This window comes from Glycine max, chromosome 13, assembly GCF_000004515.6.
Source record: "Glycine max cultivar Williams 82 chromosome 13, Glycine_max_v4.0, whole genome shotgun sequence".
Taxonomy (NCBI): domain Eukaryota; kingdom Viridiplantae; phylum Streptophyta; class Magnoliopsida; order Fabales; family Fabaceae; genus Glycine; species Glycine max.
The window spans coordinates 35,598,240-35,621,671 of record NC_038249.2 but is presented as its reverse complement, the minus strand read 5'-3'; the positions used below and the strand labels follow the sequence as shown (position 1 = coordinate 35,621,671).

Here is a 23,432-nt window from a genome sequence, read left to right as displayed (position 1 = left end):
ACACGCACTAGGTTTTCCTTCGAATTTTCGTCAAATGACGCAAAAAAAGCCTAAGTAGCTTTAGTTGGATTCATGTCCAACAATAATAACACGCGTATTACCAAACATGATCCAATTTAGTCCAACAATAATAACACGCGTATTACCAAACATGATCCAATTTAGTTTTATCATGAAAGTTAAAGACAGCTAGGTTCTACTATATGTTTGTATTAAGTTGAAAAATATATCATCATCTAGTATTAAAATATATATTAAATACTAAATTCATAAGTTGAAAAATAATTCAAAGGAAAATTTCACATTAAAAATAATTAAGTTATAAATAAAATAAATAAATCAAATTAAAGTTATATTTTTTAATAAGTAAAGTTCAAGTTTTTAATTAAGTTTCTTTTAAATAAATGTTAAGTTTGAACAAATTATTCTTTCACAAGTCATATATAAACTTCATCAAGTTTGAACAAATTATTCCATATTGTTAATTAATTAAATATCATCTTAAACATAATTTTGAAAATCAAGTAATTTTTTTAATTCTATAACAATCAATAGCTAAGATTTATAGTAGTACCTTAAAAAAATGTGCGAGGTCCTATAAAAAATGTGTTGGATGACGGGTATCGATCAGTGCGTACGATGATAATAAATGGAATAAATGGAGAGATAAATGACTAAATGTGGCATATTCATGTCTTCCCCCACACCGTTTTTTCTTTGGAATCAAAGGACTGGGGTTAGTTTTTGTATTTAATTTTGATTTGATTTTCTTTCTTTACTTTACGCTTCTTTCTTCTTTATAACCCATTTATCCTGGCTAGCTAGGGTTGCTTTCGCTTCTGCATTCTCGATCGCCAAGGAATCTTCTGCCTTCCATCGTAACAAGTAAAGTAACATAATCAACTTCCTTTTCCTCTTTTACTGGAATAATTTCTCTCACGACACATTTTATTTTCGCCAATCACCATTTTCCTTCGCCCTTATCTCTGTAAGTACGAAAACGCCCAAATCATAATGAGTCCTTTTTTTTTTTTTAATCTTATTTCATGTGAAACTGGATCACCCTCAGAAGCAAACAGAATTGAATATGCATAAATATTTTAAAATTTTCTAGCTAGAGTTATATATTCCCGTGAGTTGTTGCTCAGGAAAATGGTGAGAAGGAAGATACCGATCAAGAAGATCGACGACGTAACTGCGAGGCAGGTGACATTCTCAAAGAGGAAGAGTGGTCTTTTCAAGAAGGCACGTGAGCTCTCTCTTCTCTGTGATGCTGAGATAGCACTCATAGTCTTTTCACCTGGTGGCAAGCTCTTCGACTATGGTAGTTCAAGGTACTTTAATTTCCTCTTCTTTCTCGCACGCTTGAGTTCGAACAAATTCACCAGAGAGAGAGAGAGAGATCAATTCACAATAATCGAACTAGAAATTTTTACTTAGCTAGGACATCCAAATTCTTATTACTCGTATCAATTAGTACTAATTGCGTTGATATAGCTAGCCTCTTTTTTCTTTCATCTTATTCATGCACTATTATTTTCACTCGCTAAAATAGGTTCCTACGTGCCATATAGCTAGCATTACTGTTTAATTAATTCTTGATGTTATAAATATCTTGTAGTACCACTTTCCTCTTGTTTCTCTATTTTGTCATTTGATTTATGTGTTTAAAATTTAAAGGATAAATAATCATTTTTGTGTTTGAATGTGTAAAATGTTAATAAATTCGTTCATGAATGTGTCACGTATATCTTTTCATTAAGACGAAAGTTAACAGATGAATGAATTTATCACATTTTTTTTCATTTTCGGAGATTAAAATTTGAATTTTTATCTTTCGAAGATAAATTTATCAAAGTTCTACTTATTTAGGGATGAAAATATGTATTTATCCAACTTTAAACCAATAGTAGTGGTTGACATGTAGAACTGTTAAATATATACTTTATTCACATGCTCTTTCAATAAACTAGTATATAAATGTACTTTGGTCTGTAACAATTGCTTTACGCAGAAATATGTAAATGTGCAGTCAGGATGTAACTCAGTAGGGAATGATGAGCTGTTGTATGTAGTGATGTGTAGTGCAGGTATATTTGCAAGGGTTATGTAAGTCAGTAGGAATTGAAGGGCAATTGATGCTCTTTATGTATAAGGGTTGGGATTATTTTTTTTTTTTCACATACTATGGGTGTCTCTTAATTCATTGGATCAGAGATTAATCTTTATCGTGGTGCATATTTGCTGTTAGTCTAAGGAAATTTTGCACATGGTAAGAATCAAATACAAATTCTTCAATTAGATAGATCGTTCTCATTCATGTGAACGCAACAGAATCTTATACCACTACATCGGGTCGGGATTATTCTTTGTATATTTAAATAAAAATTTTTGGTTGAAAAAAAACATATAAAGCAAATAGGAATAACTATTTAAAATAATTATCGTGCTTAACTAGATTTTTAATCTCTCAAATTATTTTTCCTATTAGTGCATATTTTTATGACCTTTTTAGTTTATCTCCTTAATTTGTAACCAAAAAGGAATTTTATATATGCTGAATGTGCTCCCAAACAAAATCCATCATATTTAGCAAATGATAAGAAAATTATCATTTATAAAAGGTTGGACTTGTAATTCATCCTAAGAAAATTAGAAACTCTTTGAAAGAGGAAAAAAAGAAGCTAATCTACCAAGAGACGGGAGAATTCTATATGTTATTTCTTCTAACCTTTGTAAACTTTTTTTTTATATAATAAATTAATTACTAGCTAATAGTTTTCTATATGAATTAATAACAACTAACTTAATTAACTTTTATATTAATTAACTTATTCTATATGTGGCCGGTTTACAATTAGATGACATATAAATATTATTTACACTTTTCACCAGAAAATTCTTATTCAAGAGTTATTTCTTCAAGAAAATATCTTATGCCCCAAAATTTAGCCGAAGATTCCCCCAATTGGCTAAAAGGAGATATAGAATTTTATTATAAACATCAAGTATTAAGTGGAACGAATTTAAAAGGAATTAAAGGAAACATATAATTTACAAGTTTAAGTTTTATGTATCGTTAATATAAAAAAATTATCAACTAATAAAAAATTATCTTAGGTATAACTTTTAAAAAGTTATTATTAAAATCAATAAAGTTGCTATATATAATTATTTATAATTAAATAATAATTTTTAAAATCAGTATCACTACATTCTAATTAAATTTCAAAACTTATACAAGTTATTTATACATGAGTTTCATCATTATGCATGCAATGCCAGAATTTTATATTGTCAAACAAATAGAAAATCATATTTGGTTTGACTTTTTAGATAATTACACTCTTTGTTCCACTTTATATGTCTTAGCAAAAAAAAAAAGTTCTAAATTAGTTATCATTTTATAAAATCAATGAAGTATTTTTTCCTATGAACTATCCTTAGTGGAAGTAACTGTCATTGTGCAATAAGTGAGAAAAAATCTAATTAATTAAAGAGATAAAAGATATATGAGGAAATCATATAACATTAAATCCAAAATATTAATTATATTTCTTAATTAATATCCATGTCACAAATAGAGTAAAACAAGAGTATAATAAAAATTAATAGATTATCATAGTAGTTTATGATTGAATAGTAGCCTAAAAAAGCTTTAGGCACTATGTGTGTGTGTTATATTTATTTTTTATACGTTTAGTTGTTTAATTAAACGTGGATATTTATGTAAGTTTTTCTAATAGATATTTAATATAAGTTGTTTATTATTAGAAAGAATATCCAAATGTGTAAACATGATGATAAGAATACAAATAATTAAATCCAAGTTTTCCCCCTAGAGAGATTAATATGCAGTCTTTTTTGTTGTTTGAAGTATGCAGAAGGTAATTGAAAGGCATATTTTACGGTCAGAGCTTAACCTTGAAAAATTAGACCAGTCGTGTCCTACGGAGCAGGTACATTTCATTTAATTTTTTAATTTCACTAGTGATGTTCAATTGTGTGTTCAAGCATTTGAATGACAAAAAGAAAAACAATATTTGTGATTATGTATGCTCTTGTAAGTTGTAAAGAGGAAGAAATAATGTAAGTAATTAGTGAGAATGTCCCATTAATTTGAAATAAAATGATTACTATAACAGAAGTTGGGGGAAGTAGAGAGAGTTAATTTCTAATAAAGTAGTAAATTATGATTTAAATTCCTGTGGAGAGATAAATTTATATTTATGATTATGCCTTAAAATGAGATTATCTCTTTCATGGAAAATACTGGTGTCGAGAGAGAAAAAATTGAATGAGAACGACCGTACTTGTCTTGAAGGAAATCTAGGCACATATAAGCTGGTGTCTAAACTTGAATTTCATCTTTTGGACATGTGCTTCAAAGCCAAATTTTAAGGATGCTACGTATAGACAAATTTTGCATTAACTGTAACGTACTATATATTGCACCGGTTTGCTTTATATATCTCAATCTACAAGATTTAAGTTGACCCTTAAAAAGTAAGAGGACAACACAAACAGGATCTGTCATTTCTTCTCTTGCTAGTGTTTTCTTTGCTCAAACCGTTTCTTTTTCCTTTCCTGTTCCTTTTTCTTGCATGGAGGTTTAGGTTCAACCTCGGTCTTCTTGGCAGGAGGAAGACCCCACTAGTCGCAGCTCCAAGAAAGTAGAGATATATAAAGGATGTTGGAGATGATGGTTCAGGTTTTAGCCATATGCGTTTGGATGTGTTGGGAAAACTCGGACTTTCCCGTTTCGTGAAGTTAAGATAGACACTTAGTAATTAAAGATAGTATTGGGAACACGATTATAATTCTCTAATATGGAGATTCTTCCACTATACAAAGTGATAGTAGGGTTACAAGGATATGTTTACAAAATTGACTTACTCTATGGTGGCTCACTAAAGTTTGAGGATAGAGACTTCCCAAGCTATTTTTCTTCTCTCTCAAAGAGGCTCTTCCTCACTCTAAGAAGTGGATTCACTCTTGTCTTGAATGGATAGGAATGAAGGCTCCTACCCTTATTTATACTACTCCACCTCCACAATGAATGGTGGAGATTACTTGTATCCTAGGGTGGAGACTAATTCTCTAGAATGCTCCACACATTCTAAGAGTCTCTACACTTTTCTACTCTTTTTCATACTTTTTCATAAGGTTCCAGAAGCTTCCACACATCTCTAGAATATTCCAGAGGTTTCCACATTCTTTCACAAGCTTCTAGAGAGTTCTACACTACTCTAGAGTTCTCTAGGACGTTCTAGAAAATTCTATACTTTTCCAGAAAGCTCCAGAATTTTTTAGAACCTCTCCAATTAAGGAGAGATCCCAACAAATCTCCCCCTCCCGACTTAATTGGGGGGTAGTAGCAAACCGGCACCTTGGATACCTTATGTCAATGTGCTTTGGTCATCATGCAAGGATTGCTTCTCTTCTTGCATGGCTCTTCTCCACTCCACCAATTCATAGGTGTTATTCTCATGCAAGGATTGCATCTCTTTTTGCATGACTCTTCTCCATTCTTCAATTTTGTAAACACATCCTTGAACATGTCTCCATCATGAGCGACGTTATCCTTTATCTTGAACTGCACGAGCTAATGACGGCTCCGGATGAACCTGACTCTTGATACCACTGTTGGGAAAAAAACTCGATGCGAGGAAATACCGGGGAGATTCCTAACGTGGGACTTCACCTCACACTTGTACTCCAACAGGATGGTCCACACAAAACGCTTCTAAACACCTTTTTACAAAGACAAGCTCGTTGAACTAGAAGATTTTCATGGATCATGGATGAACATGGAAGATTCAGATGAGGAGGACCTACCTGAAATAGGCTCCCTATTGAATTATTCAATGATTGTTTCCTGAGAACTTAGAAGGATAAGTTCTGCTTGGGAACATCTTGCAAGGCTATGTGTGGAGTTAGACCTTAGAAGGGCGTTAGTGACCCACGAGATAATTAGAGGACATCCATTGTTCCTTGAATATTAAGGTCTGCATTCAATATGTTTTGCTTGTGGAAGATATATGGACATAAAATAGATCAATGTGATCATGAGAAAAACCAATTAAGAGGCTATACTTCACGGAATCACGAAGATGTAGGCCAAGCCAAGAATAGAGAACAAGTTGTCAAGGAGGGGAAATCTTCGATTATCAAGGAGAAATCCACTGTGAAGTTTCGTCCCTATAACGGAGAGCATGCTTGCTCTTATGGAAATCCACTATGATGCTTCTAAAGCTAGAAAAATGATTCAAAGGCTGGTTTTGATGACTGTGCCATAGTCGATTCGAGAGGCCACCCAGTTCGGGGGGATTTGGTGTGTCTGGAAGACTAGTGATTGGAAGAAGGTTGAGGTCCTATCAAAGATAGGTCAAACCCTACATCTGAAAACAGTCAGATTCCATGTGCTGAGGATCCTTCGTTTGTAACTACCGTTTATGGGAGCCTAGCTTAGGGAAAGTCTTCGAAAATAGCTTTTGCTGGAACTCTAGAATATCTTAAAGTTCTAATTGGTGGAGCTAGCCATGGGTTGTTCTAGGATATCCGCGGGTGCAAGTTTTTATTTTTTTTTCATCCCTAATCATAGGTCTATTTTGCTTAAAACCTCTCTTAACATGAAATCATGATGTGTTTAATTCGTAGGCCCTTTAAGACAATTTGGCTCACTTTGCGGAGTGTACGTGTATCAACAATGATTCCAATCCCCGTGATAATTGGCTAGTCTTCATTCAGTAGTTTAGAAGTGATGAATTGAAAGACTAGATCAGAAGAGAGTGTATGGAAATATATTTAGAGAAGCTTTGCTAAAAGATTACAAGGAAATTGACCGCACAAGATGTTGAGTTTCCTAATCCGTTTTAAGTCAATCTTCAAAAAGAGTTTAGAATGAATTAAAGCTTTTGATGTATAGGGAAGAAATCTTTTGATTCCAGAAATCAGGAGGATGTCAATTGCTTAAGTTCGAGGACAAGAACTCCAGATATTTCCATTGCACAACTATCGTTAGGAGGAGAAACTTTGTGGAGAAACTACAATGTCTTTTGTTATAGTTTAACTTACATTAAACAAAGACTACATATATATGCTTATCATTTTTCTTGTTAGTATATGACATTTTTTTAGTAGTGTGTGTGGAGGTCTAATTTGTTTAATTTGGTGATTGTACAGGTGAGATGTAATTATGCTGATTTGAACAAGGAATTTGCAGACAGGACTCGTGAAATGAGGTATTTCTAACTCGGAATCGGTTGATGATTTTATCACAAAAGTATTCATTTTATGATGCATTTAAATTCAGTCTATTATAATTTTACAATTTAATCATAGACAACTGAATGGAGAAGAACTGCAAGGATTGACCCTAAGGGAACTTCAGAAATTAGAAGAACGACTTGACTCATCCTTGAACCGTGTTTATAAAGCGAAGGTTTATGAATTATGATTCCCTTCTCTGACACTTTTAATTTCTGGTTTGGACACATTTATATTTCTATTCATACTCTTTAACAGGGACAACATGTGGCATGTCTTTCAGGTTGAAAATTTTATAAAAGAGATCGGTATTCTTAAGGAAAAGGTAGAGTTATTCTTCATCGTCAAAATAATCTTGTGCATTTATTTTTCCCCCGGCCCCGGTTATAATGAATAATAACAAAATCAATTGCTCACTATCCCTTGAAAACAACTTTTTTGAGAGGGGAAATATTAAACTTAACACACTGATCCCTAAGATTTGAGTTGAGAGAATTCTTTCTGATTTGAAATCGTTGCAAACGGGATGGATTGTAGATGTGTTGGAGAAAAGAGCGCAGCCAAATGGAACCAATCCTGGTTCTTGCAAATCCTTTTTTTTTTTTCTCACTCTTTTACAAGTCTAAAGTAATTCGGCTCGTAAATTCTGAAAGGGATCATCTTAGGCAATATAAAACTTTGTTATCGTTAAATAGTTAAAATTTTAAAATACTATCAATTAACGTGATGTTATAGTGTAATTGATCATATAATGTAAACACCATATTGTTTCAATATCTTAAAACAAATGCACTTACAATTTGTTGAACTAAGGTTTGATGTGTAAAGCACAAGGCATCACTTAAAAAAATCATATACTAATGATTAGTTGTTAAATCTGTCTCAATTTATAAAGGCATTATCTAATGAAAATATAATTATTAGTATAAATATTGAAAGTACTTACAAACATTATATTTGGAAATTGATATATAGATGATGCATCATATTACAATAACAGTTCTAGATCTAGACATGGGATTAGAGAGATTTTGTATAAAATTTATTTAAGCTTATAAAAATAATTTATGACTTGTTTTTTAATTTATTTTAATATTTTTATGATTAAACTCATGACAAATTCTTATTCGATTATGTTTATTAAATAATTATTTAGTTAAACCATTTACCTAGTAAAATGTCATTTACCTAACAAACAAAATATTAGGTATTTGGATTAATTCTATTGTTATAGCCTTTATCTATAAAAAAAAACTCCAAGTTATTAGTATAGTCATGAGTTTATAGTAAGAATATGATGGTTTAATACAAATATTTGATGTATTGAAAATATGTATTAATTTTCTATATCAATTAATTATGAGAAAAAAGTTATGCATCAATTATGTAAAAAGTTTTATTTGATAATCTAATTATAATCTATCATATATAGTAAGTTTGTTGACTTTTAAAATAATTATCTTAGTAATTCAAATGATTATGATTGGATGAGGGTGTTCATATGTGCATAAACATTAAACTCTTAAATTATTTATTATTATAAGATATCACACTATTAATATAAGAGAAAAAAAATTATGCATTTACGGTATAAAAAGTTTTATAGTGTCATTCAATTATAATTTATCATGTATGATAAATTTATTGACATTTAAAATAATTATTTTAAAATAATTCAAACGATAACTTGTGATTGAATGACAATATAAAATTATTTTAAATATGCATTACACTCTTAATATAAATCTGGAATATGTTCAACTGAAAAATGTCATATAGTTTTTCTTTCTCGTCATGTTACTGTTGCAACATATGTTTGTCTTATAATCTCTCTCTCGGCTCTATGATGTTTAGTTATCACTTCTCATTTCTCAATACAGGGAAAAAAACTCATGGAAGATAACATGCTGATAAAACAGGTAATTGGTTTTCACGGAATAGTCTTTCTATTATTTCATTACCCAGAAAAAAAAATGAGATAGAATCGGTTGCATATATAGTTACAAGTCAAAAAGACTTGTACTAAATTTAAACTATCAATTAATATAGATAATCCTATAGTTTATAGTATCTTAACATATATAGTATCTTTAACATTAATTAATTAGTTACCTTTAAGTAATCACAGTCCCACGTACAACCGTAGCCTTCCCAACTGCACATGGGTATTTGTTCATAATTTGCGAGTTCTTCCCACAATACCTTCAGATTCCCACTTCCCATTATACTTGCTTGCTTACACTCGGCTATAGATCTCATGCATTTTCCATGTTATAAGATATTGCAAAGTGCAAATTTGGTCTCACCGTACGTGTGTTCATGATCTATGACACTAGCAATTGCATAGATTGAACTGTCCACGAGTCTTCTACTTCGGATTCAATGTTTCCTTCCCTCGGTTTGTTTACAGTTCATTCCATAAATTCCCATTTTGTTCTTGTTCGAAAGGATTTTTCATGGCACGTGCTCATTCCTCATTGTTGTGGCCTCGCAATGTGGCTGCCCTCTTAACTGGTCTGTAGGGATGAACATCAATTAAACGGAGATCTTAACAACCAGGATCTTTAAAACATTGATTAATGAACTAAAATGAGAAAACATTTATTGTGGTGATCATAAAAGAGTATTAAAAAATCATGAACATCACAATTTTACATATTCCAATAATTTTTTTTTTAATTCCTTCACCAATCCCTAAGTGTTTGCCTTCAAACAAGATGTTATACCAAATGACATTCTTATCAAGTATTATCAATCATTTTTTTTTATCAGCAAAAATAAGTATTTATATTAATGAAGTACCAGGGGTACTCTAAAATACACATAGTGGGATCAGATTTTTGGTTCCAAGGCAGACTTAATATAGTCTATCAAAGAATCAATTTCTGGGTACAAAGCATATAATAAAATCTAATAGCAGTCTATCATTACACCCTGAGCTACCTACTAAAACCACTTGTGATGTTAGTAGACCAGTGGTTGTAATGGATAACAAAATCCTTCGCCAAGTTTGGAAGCCACGTCCATAACAAAAAGACTGCATCGTCCAGCAGTTTGGTAGCGTTAAATATATCATTAGAAAAGATGATTTTGTTCCTGTGTTGCCAAATAGTCCATGTCAAGGCTAACCACCACCATTTCCATCTATTAGTCCTTATCCCAACATTCACTTCAGAAATGTGTTGGAGGAAATGTTGTTTTGGGTTCATTGGGAAGACCCCTACCATGTTCACCCAAGACCACGATGCCCACCAAACTGGTATGACCTTGCTGCAGTGAAAAAACAGGTGGCCTTCAATTAGTCCTCTCTTTTTTAAGGTTGACATGGTTTATTCCAACACACCAATAAGCTACTCTCTTATTTATATGTGTCTCTGCTTCTCCAAAAAAAAGACCTTTGAATGTTAAGAACTCTCTTTGGGACTTTAGAAAAATTATGTAAGAAATATAATGGCTACATGTTAGAATATATTAATAATTCGGCCACTAAAGAAAAGATATGCTTACCTTTCGTTTTTACTGATCTCTTTCTCATAGAATTTAATAACAGTTGCTAGGTTGAGAACTTTCATGTATTTGCCCCTACCTGTATATCTATGTCTATACTAACATTTGCAATTTTGTTAAACAAAAAACCCATATCAATCAAATTAAGCTTAATAACTAATTTTTTTTTTTTGGAAAATACTAACAAGTATCTTTAAGATATTGATTATGAAATTAAAAGTGATGAAATGCCTTTTATGAAAAAAGTGTTAAAAGTATTCTCTACTGTGATTTCAATGTAATCCAATCATAATTACCAATAAAAAATATTTATTAATTTCTTAAATAATATTTTTTTTTATAAAAAAAATCTCTTAAATAATCTTTTTAAGACATTCACTCGATAACAGGACTTTTTTTGTTAGCATATATTAGTTTTTTTCTTCTTAATATTGTTCCTCTTCTTTCTCATTGTAGATGATAAAATTACCGAGGAATGAAATATGTTCGGTCCAGAGACATGAGCATGAACAAGGCCAGCTCTTTGACACCTCCCTCACGTTGGGGTAAGTTTCTTGAAGATGTGCCACTAATTCTTGAAAAAAATCATAATGGATTTTGTTTTTATAGAGTTTTAATTAGAACATGTGAATGAATGTATATTGTGAGGAATAGGAAATCATAAGACGATTAAAACTTAATTATTTTCATGCGTGCAACTCGAATGATTAGTTGTTTTGCTATGCCTTGCAGGCTACCTTTTCCTGCTGGCTCAAAGTAGAGTTTCTGAGCAATGAGGGGACCATGATGCTGCGTTTTAATTAGTGTGAAAACTGAAAAGGAAGAGTGAATCACCAAGGATAAAATGGTTCACGTATGTTCAAGTATAATAGATTCTAGTAATTCATGTTTGTTATTAGTGGGACCGTAATGGATATGGTTTAGCTATGATATTATTTCAAAAGCATATGTTTAGACTGATTGCTTTGTATCATTTATAGGTTTAAGAGTTAATTATGTACATGATAACCCAATTGAACACCATTGACATTTAGGAAGTCATGATTTGCACTAGTTATGCATCATTGTTGCATAATTGTATGCACAAATAGATCTCGTTAATGCTAATAACTAGTTTACCTTAAGCACAAATTGTTCAGCACTTGAACTCTCTATTCTAGCCACCAACAAAGAGCACCAAAGGGACTATAAAGCACTAAGCTAGTGTGAGCTTATGTAGAGGTTGTTAGCTATGTTGATCTTATTTCAAGGTTTGATCATAAATCATGATATACATCTTTGTGCTTACTGATGACCTAATTGTTGGTTTAATTATTCGGCATCAAAACTAAGCATAAGATCGGGCCTACGTTGAGTTTCCTTTAATTCTTGGGCAAAAAGTTATCCAAGCTTATTATAAAATTAATGTATGGTTCAATTCCATCCAATTTAGATTTAATATCAAATTCAAATAAAAGCAATGTTTTTGCATTTTGGTTTCGATTAGTTTTTCAGTTTTTTTTTAAAATTATTTATTTATTTTTATATGAATTTTAAGAGAAAAAAAACCATATATTGATAATGTAAAATATTTTTGAAACTTCTTTAAATTATAACTCATCATATATAATAAATTTATTAAATTTTATAAAAAAATTAAAAAATATACTAATCATTATTTGTAATCAATGAATGAAAATGTAAAAAATCATTTTATACCATATATCATTAAACTCATTTTAAAATTAATTTTATTTGAATGACTAATAAAAAAAATTAATATAATGTTGGATTTAATAATATCTTAAAGTCTCCTGGACTTTAAAAAGGACATTTATATCATCATAAATAATAAAATAACAAAAGACCAATATTTTTTTAGATTAATTTGGTAAATAAAATAAAGCTTCGGTGCAGTTTTCCTCTAAAAAAATTGTTGTTGTTTGTAAATAAAATAAAGCATAGGACTTTTGTTATTTTATTATTTAGGATGATATAAAATAGTATATTATCATTTATTAGAATAATTTTTTTTAAAAAAAAATCAAATTGACGGTCTAAATGGATTTAATTTGGTAGTATTAAACTCTAGAAAAGTAGTACCGTGGAACGGTGGAAGGTAGTTGACTGGAGCGACTGAAGTGAAGAAGGTACATACATACAACAGGGGTCCATGAGTTGAAAGGGGGAAAGTAAAAGGAGATCCAAAAGACAAACATTGCTTCTACAAATCCAAATGCATATTTTTTATATATAAAACGCATAACACTTCATCAACCTCACAGCCATTTGTATTTTTCTTCCCTTGGCAGATAGTTTTCTCCATCTATCCGAATCGCTTTCACTCACTCGCTTCATGACTCGGCGCAAGCGATCATCATCATCTTCTTCTTCCTCGACCAAGAAATTCGAGGTTTTCGAATTCAATGACGAAGACGAGAACGTCGAGAAGACCTCTCGGAAGATTCTCCGCAAGTTCGCAAACCCTAGCACTAGTAGTAGCAGGTCTCGCTCTTCCACCGTCACCAAATACGACTTCCTCCAAGCCTGTAAGTCACTCACTCCACTCTTTCAATTTCCCGTTCCTTCATTCCCATTCATCGTCATTCTTCTCTGCAGTGGCGAGCGGTACCAATTCCAAACCTCTCTCCGATGACGTTACCGCCGATCCTATTGACCTCGATTCCGAGCAAGGTACGGATCATCCATGCACCAACTCTTTCGTCCTTCTTCCTGTGCCTGATTATCGTTTATGTGCTTTTTTTCTCATTTTTCGAGTGATTCAGAAGAAGAAATGAAGCGCTCACCGGAGGAAGTTGCCAACAAACCCTTAGAGGTTGTTGTTGATGATGATGGTGGTGGTGGTGGTGGTGGTGGTGGTGGTGGAGATGGCGGTGTTGTTGATAATCGAGGAAAATGTGATAATCGGTGTTCAATAGACACACCGCTGCTAGACTCCGCTGATGAAGAGATTCCAGGCCACACTGATTTCGCTGAAAGCGATTTGGACTCGAAAGTAGTAATAATTAATCATTTTCTTTTGCATGCCATGCTTTTCCTTGCTTCGGGCGAGAGAAAGTCGTGGATATTTTCGTTGAGTTTTGATTTAATTTTGTTTCAGAATCAGTCACTTGATGTGGTTTCTGATGACGGCGATAGTAATCAAATGAGTTCCTCTTCGACTTCAACTTCAAATCCCTCAGAAGATGAAGGTATTTTTTTTTCGTTGCTTTAAGATTTTCCAAGTGATATTTGAGGTATTGTTGTTTTGCTAATCAGTACTGACCCTCTCTTATTATGTACTGGTTTTTTCCTTTACTAATTGTCAGTTTTGATTCTTGTTATTTTAGTTAATTTCGAAGAGCAGCTAGTGGAGGATGATTCTGCTGCATTTGAAATTGTAAGTGTACTTGTCATGGTTTATTAATTATTTGCTTAATTGCGTTACCTGATTGCTGTAATCTGTGGAAATTACATATGAAAACTTCGGTTTCATTTTGGAAAAAAATGAAATGCATTCTATGTTCTCTTATCTCATTTGCTTTAGGGGGAAAGAAATCAGATTATGGCATTTTAAATAATAGTATCATGACAACTGAAGTAGGAGAGGAGAGACCACAAAAAACAATGAATGAGGGAAGGTGTGTGTGTATAGGGGTTTTTTCAGACGAGAATTTTTTTTTTTTTTTTGGCAAATGTTAGTTGTTAATTGTTAGTGGGGGGTTTGAACACATGACATCTGCCCCTCCCTTCACCCTACACCACCAAGGCAACCTTATAACCCCTAACAAGAAACTTCTTAAGATAAGAAATGGGAACCTTTAATGATAGCCTTCAGATTACAATTAAAAACAATTAACAACTAAGACTAAAACACCCTTAAGTGAAGGCACGTGCCTCTATTATCTTCTCACTTGCGACAATTTACATTCAGGAATCATCGGACTTGTTATTAACTTGTTTAATCAGACGAACTCCCACCGCTGCCATATCTCACGCTCAACTTTGACAATCCCCCTGTAATACCAGAATGAAAACACCCTTGGCTTCCCATGCGACCCAAGCGACAAAGGCCTCTTGCTCCAAAAATCACTACTCCATCACTGATACTTGCACGATGAAGCCATGTCAGCTTCCGTTGCCATCCTCTCCGACACGAGACTCTGCTCGAACCCAAACAAAAAAGACTTCTTCATAAGAAAATCCTCTGAATTAATGTTCACTTGGTTTTGGTTCTTTCTTGGAGAGTGGTCATTGACAAAGGATAAAGGAGAGGGTCTATGCTGATGTGGTGCAAAATTGTGTCATCGTTGAGGCTTGGTCAGATTCTCACGACCATCACCGGTGGAAAATTGGCATAAAGGGCGAAGCAGCGTTAATCTTAGTTTTAAAATTAACTTGATTTTGATTAATTGTTGATGTTGAAAGATGATTATTCATGTGAAAACTCATCATAGGATAATTTTGAAACTGGAAGAAGTGTATATGTAGAAAATAATAAAGTTAAATGACCTAAAGGTATGTGTAGTGTTGAGATTCCTTACAACCATCACCGGTGGAAAATTTTGCGTAAAGGGTGAATCAGCGTTAATCTTTAGTTTTAAAATTGACTTTGATTTTGATTACTTGTTGATGTTAAAAGATAGTTATTTGTGTGAAAACTCATCATAGGATAATTTTGAAATTGGAAGAAGTGTATGTAGAAAATAATAAAGTTAAATGACCTAAAGGTATGTGTAGTGTTGAGGTTCCTTATAAAGGAATGCTGTATAAAATGGAATTATTTATTTCCATTCTATAGTGTTATGTTATTCTGCACTTGTTTTGGTTTTCTAAAATCATTAGTTTCCTAATGGTTGATAGACTTTTTTTCCCCATTTATTTTGAAAACTAAAATCTGTTTACCCTCTTTTATACTCTTCAATTCATTTGGTCTGCATGTGTGATCTGATCTTGTCAACTCAGTCTTAAAAGATAGTTTCCAAAATCCTGTTTATTATTGTACATACATGTAATTGTAGGTCTTTCATTGCAATTATTTTTATTTAATAATATTTGCTCTAAAGTGAAATATTTTATATGCTTAATCTAGTTCATTGAGATATTGAATGTATGTATGGATTTCTTATTTTTCTGATAAACTGAACTGGTTTCTTGATGTGCAGAATGACATAGAAAAGGTGGTTGATGTCATCCCTAATTTTATTCAATATGAGGATTTATATTCCACTAGGTCTCGATTAACATTCTCATGCAACTCCCTGAAACTTGAAGGCTCAACAAACAATGGAACTAGGGAATCTTTTAAAATTGAGTGGGCAACTGAAGAGATTAGAAAAATTGAATCGTGTTGGTTTGGAAATGTAAGTTGCCTTTTCTTTTTTTATTAATCCCTCATAAATAAATTTGATTTTCTTCTGTCTGTAGATTGAAACAGCCTCAATCAACCTTCTCCTTAAACCCAAAGATTTTACAGAAGCTGGAAATACAAATCAAAATCCAGGTTTGACTATTTTTTGAAAATTATGTTGATGATATTTTTTCTGTGCATCAATACGGAGTATATATGTTCTCTCCTTATGTTTTTAAATTTGAAATTCTTAATTAATTGCAATTGTGTTGGTGAGTATATGGATATTATATTCATTTCATTTATTCTATTTTTGTTTGATTTGATATTTAATCTTAATAAATTCCTTTTCTTATTCAAGAATAATTTAGACGGACACCATACCGTTTGCTGGTTATAATTTTCTGTCTGTTTTTTATTTTTGGGTTGATCATCTTGTTATAATTTAGACAGCTGCACCTCATGTAAAAGCTGTCAATAATTTGCTTAACAATTTGTGCAGGTTTTAAGCTGTTGAAATTCGCTGTTTATGATTCATGTTGGTACAAGGCAGAAGAGGCAATCAAACTATTGGACATGAGATACACAGATATATGGAGTACATTTCTTGAGTAAGAATGTTATTTGTAATTCAATGGAGTGTAAAATGTTTTGTAATTGCAATGATGTTTGCTTTTACAACCCAAATTATATATTTTACTATTTTTATGGATCAAAGCAAGCATAACAAATTCTCTTATCATTGCTGATCAGAGGAAATGAAGAACAAGGCTGAAGGTGTATCTATATAATGTGCTCTCTCTGCCTTAATTAATATATAATTCAGCAGGGTGATCATTTTCAACTTAGATAGATTTCATATGTCTTTATCAATTAGTATTATGTTTTAGTATCTCATCCTATTTAGTTTTCAGTTTCTGTTGTGGTGAGATGGATTTCAGTTTGTATTAGTTTTCAGTGTTGTTTTTTGTGAAAGTTGTCCACATTTTTTCGTTTGATAGTTTTTTTTGTTCAATTGTCTGTTGCTAACTATTATAAGGTGTTAATTAGTGTTACATTTTATTTCCCCCATGCAGTGTTGATGCAGATAACAGTGGAAGTATTTCTGCATTGGGGCAGGACTGCTTTTTCTCTCAAAAACATTATTTTCCCAAGTAAGTCCAACATTTTCACTTCTGTTATTGCAGTTTTTTGAAATATGATCTGTGACATTGAGTGTTATAAATAAAAAAAAATGTACCCTTAGCTTTTTTTTGCATGCCACACCATAAACCTTGGTTCTGATGGTTATTAGGAAAATTATCATACTACACCTTAATAAATTCCTTTTGTTTGTATTTATTTAGCAAATCTATTTTTGGTATTAGGAAATCTCTATCGGTGTAGCATGATAATTATTGAGGAGAACTTATTTGTTAATGTAATAATGTATTCTGCAGCTTTGATGAGGCCTTTGATGAGGTTATTTATCCAAAGGGGGAGCCTGACGCTGTTTCTATTAGTAAGAGAGATATTGAGCTTTTACAGCCTCAGACATTCATTAATGATACTATCATTGACTTTTATATCAAGTAAGCATAGTAGCAGAAACTATAACCTTTATGGATTCAAGCCTAGGATGTTGCTATAATTTATTATTCAGAAAGTAGTGTTCACCCACCTTTTCTCCCACACATAAATGCACATATTTGATCTTTATCAGTCTCATCTTCGTTTTTTAGCTTGATAGAAATTGATTTGAACATCTTGTTATAAATTTCCCCATTCTTTGTCATATGAACTGACATTTGCTAAATCTGGCATATCTATAGGTATTTGAAAAAGAAACTCCCAACTGATGAACAGAACAGGTTTCACTTTTTCAATAGCTTCTTCTTTCGTAAGCTTGCTGATTTAGACAAAGATCCATCAAGTGCTTGTGATGGTAGAGCAGCATTTCAACGTGTACGCAAATGGACAAGAAAAGTGAACCTTTTTGAAAAGGATTATATCTTCATTCCTGTAAACTACAGGTAAGAGTCCAAGGCAATATCTTGCTTGCTCATGGATTTTGTTACCTTTCAAGAATTATTAGCATCTCAAGTATTATTGATGTGTCTTGATGACAGTCTTCACTGGAGTTTAATTGTCATTTGTCATCCGGGTGAAGTGTCATGCTTCAAAGGTAAGATATCTTTCCTTTAAGTTATTATTCTATTGCTTATGCGGACATTCTTCATTTTATTTGACTGTCTTGTAGATGAAGAAATTAAGGAATCTTCCAAAGTACCTTGTATCTTGCACATGGATTCCCTAAAAGGAAGTCATAAAGGTCTCAAGAATGTTTTCCAAAGGTAGCATGTTGATAGCTGAGATTGACATATATGTCCACCTTCTATTTTCTAGTTTATGATGATTTGGAGGTCCATTAAATATTACCCTCTTCTTAGAATTTCATTCCATACAAAAATTGGCATTTTGCTGTTGCAAGAAGTTGCTTGAATACATTTTTGTAATTTCTGACTTAAAAGTCGAAGTAACATGGGATAGACTCATGGAATTGGTCCTGCTGGTATAACTGTTGGCCATTGGATTCTGGTTTCTTCCAGAAACCTAACTACTGTAGAATAGATTCTGTGTGATTCGTACTCTGGTATTAATTTGTGGAGGCTTTTTTTTAAATCTTTTTAGTGCATTAAAAATCCAAGACAAAGCCAAGATAGGATATATACATGAGATGTGTAAATAAATTACATCAACTGACAATAAAAAATTGTGAAGGACATCTAAGGAGGCAAATATACTGACACCAGTCTGGAGGAGTTTAATTCTCTCTGGATTGTGCATTCATGAGAATCTTTACATGAAAGTGTTAGCCTTCCATGTATTGTAAAAGTATTTCAAAAATCATTCCCTAGATTTCTGCCCAATATTCCCACATATTCATTCTTGTGGGGAGGTGGATATGTTCAATTCCCATTGCATGGGAATATATTTTGACTTGTGAAATGTCTAAAGTACCTATCCATCTATTATTCTATTATCATGTTATCAAATATGCATCTCCATTTCATTGATGGTTGTGACCACCAGCCACTGTCCATTGTCACCAGTTGCCAAAATTCAACCACCATACACTACTACCGGTGATTGACAACTTCAGCCACCATCATCAATCACCGAAATCTCACTACATTTTAACCCTACCAATGGTTAACTATGAATGGTGACTTTGGCCACCATAGGCATCACTAATCACCAAATTTCAGCCAACTCTGGACCCTACCAGCATAATAGTCATTCCTGTGAAAAATTTGTTAACCACAATCCATATCAAACAACTAATTACCTCAAGCCATTGAGGTGTAAACCATTGAAGTTTCATCGTAGGTGGCAAACAGCTTGAAACTTCACAAGGTTATAAAACAGCATAGTAACTGATATTTTGTCTGAGGTTGAACCAAATGGTTTCACAAGGCTTTATTGGCACTGTTTTATTTCCTTACATTACAGGAATTTTGATTTTTGATAGCCACTACAGAAATTTGTTTTAACAAAATTTAGTTGAAATGTACTTTATTTAATCCAGTAAAAACTTGTTTAAGTAGAGTTCATCTGTTTTCTGTCATTGTACTGAATCTGACAATGTTTTCTTTTATATCTTTTGAAATGGCAGTTACCTATGTGAAGAATGGAAAGAGAGGCACAGTAATGTAGTGGAGGATGTTTCTTCTAAATTTTTACATCTGAGATTCATCTCACTTGAGGTAGTCCCTCTCCATACAATATAAGGAATCCAGTGCAACTTTTTATTGACTTCTGTTTTTCCTTTATTTTCTATTTCAGCTGCCTCAGCAGGAAAATTTATATGATTGTGGCCTCTTTTTGCTCCACTATGTGGAACGTTTTCTGGAAGAAGCTCCAATCAACTTTAACCCTTTCATGATAACGAAGTCCTCCATCTTTGTGAGTGACTGCCCATTGCATCAAAACTTGAACTTGATATGTAATCTCATTTTGCATTTTCAGTGATATAATGTTTGACTTTTAGTTTCATTTCAATTTCTCAAGTGGCATCATTGCTGTTGTATCTTGCATTCAGGTTTCTCTGATGATGCTCTGGCTGATTCTATCAATTGCTATGCTAGACGAGAAAATTTTAGGAAAATCATGACAATATGCATACACCTATGGCACTCTGCCTTTTTTTTTTCTTTCTGAAATTAAGAAGAGATTAGGGAACTTCAACTAAGGAATGTATGAGCTAAACTAATGAAGTCATTCCCTGCATTTAGTTCCAACCTGCTGTAAAAATATTTTATTTGGAGAAATCTTTTGAGCAATTGGTTACTTGTATTGTAGACATGATATGTGAAATGGTTCCTTAACTCATAATTTAGTTCATGACATGTACGAGTGATGCTCCTATTTTTCCTTACATTCGTCTTTTTACCCCCCTCCCAAAGATTGTAATGTTCTTATGCAAAGTGTTTTATACTGCATTCTGTTTTTTATTATTTAATTTATTTTACATAAGCTCGTCAATTTTAGATTGCATTTGGTGCTTGTGCTTGGGTGTATCAGATGTGTGTTTGGTTGCTTGAGTTTACCTTTATTTTCCCTTTATTTTCAGATTGGGTTATTTAGATGAATAGTCTTTCTTAATTGCCAACATTCTTACATGTGTGTTTTTAGTGGCACCTGCATTTATATTTTATAAAAAAACATCTCAACAATGGTCTGTGTGAGAAGCTACATGTTTCATTTGTTAATTTTTACAGTTGACTCACGGTTAAATTTCTTCTTTTCATTTTCAGTTGAACAGCAATTGGTTCCCTCCACTGGAGGTTTCTCTGAAACGATCTCATATACAGAGCGTAATTTATGATATATTTGAAAATAATTCTTTGCAAGCACCTCATACTGATTGCCTTGACAAAGATCTTCTTTTAGAAGACCCTGCCATTATTGTCAATCCCAAACTGGAAGAAGATTCCCTAAGGGGTTGCTGTTATCCAACAGCTTCACCCATAAGAGTTGCATCATGTTTGACAGGACCTGGACTTGTTTCCAAGGACTTAGTGGCTGTTGTAACTTCACGTTCTGCTTGTCTGCAGATGTCAGCATGTCATCAGAGGGGCTTCCTGTCACCATTAGAGGTAAAGGAATTTCAATCATTGAATTGATTACTAATTTCATAGTTATTTTATCTACAATTTGTTCCTATTCTGCTGGTATGTTTTCTACACGACATTAGCCTACCTTGAAAGATAACCCAGGGTTACAAAATTCAGATCCATTTAATTTTCTCTCTGGAATTGTCATAATATAGATGTACGTGTTTATTAGAAGCTTTAAGTACATTTTTTGAGGCGTCTAAGTCATGTTAAAAAAAATTCTATGGCAGATGGAATTAAAAGGAATGATCTACTGGCAACATAGTTCAGCTTCTGCCCTTGATTCAAGGGGGTAGGCGAACTTGGACAGCCTGTGAAGAAGTCACCCCAAAACTCAAAAAACTATATATCACTAAATCACAAAAGCAAAATATAAATGAAATGTGTAGAAAAATTCATTAGTTTGACATTTAGAATAAAAAAAGCTTGTGATATTTCACAGGCTAGAATGTCAAGTCTACAGTCCTATGGTGTTTATAAATATTTCTCAATTCCCTTCACCATGATGCCCCTCCTTTTTTGTCTATTTCACAATGTAAATTAGTAGAACTAGAAATGAAGAAATAAAATGGTTACCCAGTTATTCATCTGCTTAAAGTAGTTAAATTGACAGAAAAAATCATAAAGCAACTGAAGATTTTCTTGCTCTAATACAGGAAATTGAAGAGTCTAGTGAGGAGACTGTTTTATCATTAGAGAGAGAAAATTCTCAAGTTGGTATATTGGCATATGATTTCCCAGCCACATATGTCAGCAATGATCATGGAGCATCAGAAACATTTCAGGTTGGGTTCTCTGTAAATTTTGTGGAAGCTGTTGAGAGCCATTCTCATTCAAGAACATCTACTGGTGTATCCTGGATCCCATCGAATACAGCTACTCATGAAGACCAGCCTCTTGAGAAAATCGAAGAGTCCAGCATTCCTGATAAGACAGCGCTTGAGTATTTATCAACCTCAGTCTCTGGTGAGGAGCTTACAGACTACACTGTTCCGGATTCTCCTGTCGCAAATGATGTTGATGTGAGTGTTGAATCTCATTCCTCATTCCGGAATAATATGAATTCAGTAACCCATCAAATATTTGATCTGACTCACAATACGAGTCTCGAAGATAATACTTTAGTTAGCAAGGAAGAGTCACTAGCATTTGAATCTGATGAACGAGATGCCAAGAGGCCTAAGCTTATGAATGCAGGTGGTCCAAGTCGTAGATTCACTAGAAGCATGGTAAAAAAAGCATGTGTAATGTCTTGTGAATAGTGTTAGTAGCAGCAGGGTGGCTATAAGCAAATTAAATGTTAATATATTAAAGAAAGCATTAACCGCAAATTAAAAAGGTTTTGGTCGTATCAACATAGCCCCGAATGGTGGAGCATTTTGTGTAAACCCCTTGCCTCACCACTGCAGGATGACGTATAAAAATGTATAATTTTGGTGGGACTGTTTAAATAATTTAGACAAAGCCGCTCATATTTCGTCATTGTGTAAATTTGAAAGTATCGTTTAGCCCTTTCAAATGTGGTGGATCTATATATCATCTAACATTTGTACAACAAATAAATCGATAGTATTTAAACTCAGATAGAACCATCAGCATCATTGTGCAAGTCCGTGTTAATGCCTCACATGCACATGTGTACCTTTGGGTGCTGTGCACTTAGACTTCTAATACAATTCATACATTACGATTAAGTCCATATTAATCTATAGCAACCTTGTATGAAACTGGGAAGCAACCTTAAAAGATTAAAATGCTAATACTATACTGCAATAGTAAAAAGATAAATCGGGTTAGTTTAATAAGTGTCACATACAGTACTATGATGGAGTCAAACCGAATCTTGAAACACTGTTTTTGTGATATATTTTTTCAGTGGTGACCTCATACATTCAAAGTGCAGTGAGTGTGCATAAAAGAGAGTGCATCTCATAACTTACTAGACTCCTCTCTAATAAATCCCACGGTAAAGAATCCTTTCTCACTAGACATCTCTCATTCCTCAACTCTCCCTTTGAATCAAGTAATTTCCCAACTAGCAATCTCAAGTCTGGACTAAAAATCACAACTCCTTGAAAGCAACTTAATAAGAGTTTTAGAAATCGACTAAGACTCCCGTTGAATCGAGTAATTTTCCCACTAACAATCTCAAGTCTGAACTAGAAATCACA

At 32.8% G+C, this 23,432-nt stretch overlaps 2 protein-coding genes across 8 annotated transcripts; both read left to right on the top strand.

Annotated features, from left to right (window-relative positions):
* Window positions 1-636: 636 nt before the first annotated feature.
* On the top strand, window positions 637-11,900 carry LOC100818433 (MADS-box protein JOINTLESS). Of its 5 annotated transcripts, none has more exons than XM_006594609.4 (10): window positions 637-736; window positions 826-885; window positions 1,149-1,334; window positions 3,878-3,959; window positions 7,186-7,244; window positions 7,345-7,444; window positions 7,553-7,594; window positions 9,150-9,188; window positions 11,233-11,321; window positions 11,509-11,900. In XM_006594609.4, exons 3-10 carry the CDS (start codon window positions 1,153-1,155, stop codon window positions 11,534-11,536), a joined length of 621 nt encoding a protein of 206 aa, XP_006594672.1. In that variant the 5' UTR covers window positions 637-736; window positions 826-885; window positions 1,149-1,152; the 3' UTR covers window positions 11,537-11,900. The 5 variants fall into 5 exon arrangements, with proteins under 5 accessions (XP_006594672.1, XP_014621339.1, XP_003541785.1 ...); XM_014765853.3 differs by having other exon boundaries at window positions 647-736; window positions 826-890; XM_003541737.5 differs by having other exon boundaries at window positions 647-736; window positions 826-988.
* A 941-nt stretch (window positions 11,901-12,841) lies between these two features.
* On the top strand, window positions 12,842-22,743 carry LOC100809894 (probable ubiquitin-like-specific protease 2A). 3 transcript variants are annotated; one of them, XM_041008362.1, is made up of 18 exons: window positions 12,842-12,905; window positions 13,068-13,304; window positions 13,375-13,449; window positions 13,542-13,774; window positions 13,877-13,967; window positions 14,106-14,155; window positions 15,921-16,118; window positions 16,183-16,258; window positions 16,608-16,716; window positions 17,182-17,259; window positions 17,545-17,676; window positions 17,917-18,117; window positions 18,214-18,269; window positions 18,345-18,438; window positions 19,761-19,851; window positions 19,931-20,050; window positions 20,902-21,243; window positions 21,918-22,743. In XM_041008362.1, exons 2-18 carry the CDS (start codon window positions 13,112-13,114, stop codon window positions 22,521-22,523), a joined length of 2,745 nt encoding a protein of 914 aa, XP_040864296.1. In that variant the 5' UTR covers window positions 12,842-12,905; window positions 13,068-13,111; the 3' UTR covers window positions 22,524-22,743. The 3 variants fall into 3 exon arrangements, with proteins under 3 accessions (XP_040864296.1, XP_040864297.1, XP_025980900.2); XM_041008363.1 differs by lacking the exon at window positions 12,842-12,905 and having other exon boundaries at window positions 12,936-13,304; window positions 15,921-15,935; XM_026125115.2 differs by lacking the exon at window positions 12,842-12,905 and having other exon boundaries at window positions 12,937-13,304; window positions 13,542-13,771.
* Window positions 22,744-23,432: the final 689 nt, after the last annotated feature.

Coding starts and splice junctions, on each gene's coding strand:
- LOC100809894 (XM_041008362.1), top strand. CDS start 13,112: ATGACTCGGCGCAAGCGATCATCATCATCTTCTTCTTCCTCGACCAAG. Junction 16,119..16,182: donor AATCGTGTTGGTTTGGAAAT/GTAAGTTGCCTT, acceptor TTCTGTCTGTAG/ATTGAAACAGCCTCAATCAA. Junction 17,677..17,916: donor ATCATTGACTTTTATATCAA/GTAAGCATAGTA, acceptor GCATATCTATAG/GTATTTGAAAAAGAAACTCC.
- LOC100818433 (XM_006594607.4), top strand. CDS start 679: ATGTGGCATATTCATGTCTTCCCCCACACCGTTTTTTCTTTGGAATCA. Junction 3,960..7,185: donor AGTCGTGTCCTACGGAGCAG/GTACATTTCATT, acceptor GTGATTGTACAG/GTGAGATGTAATTATGCTGA. Junction 7,595..9,149: donor TCGGTATTCTTAAGGAAAAG/GTAGAGTTATTC, acceptor TTCTCAATACAG/GGAAAAAAACTCATGGAAGA.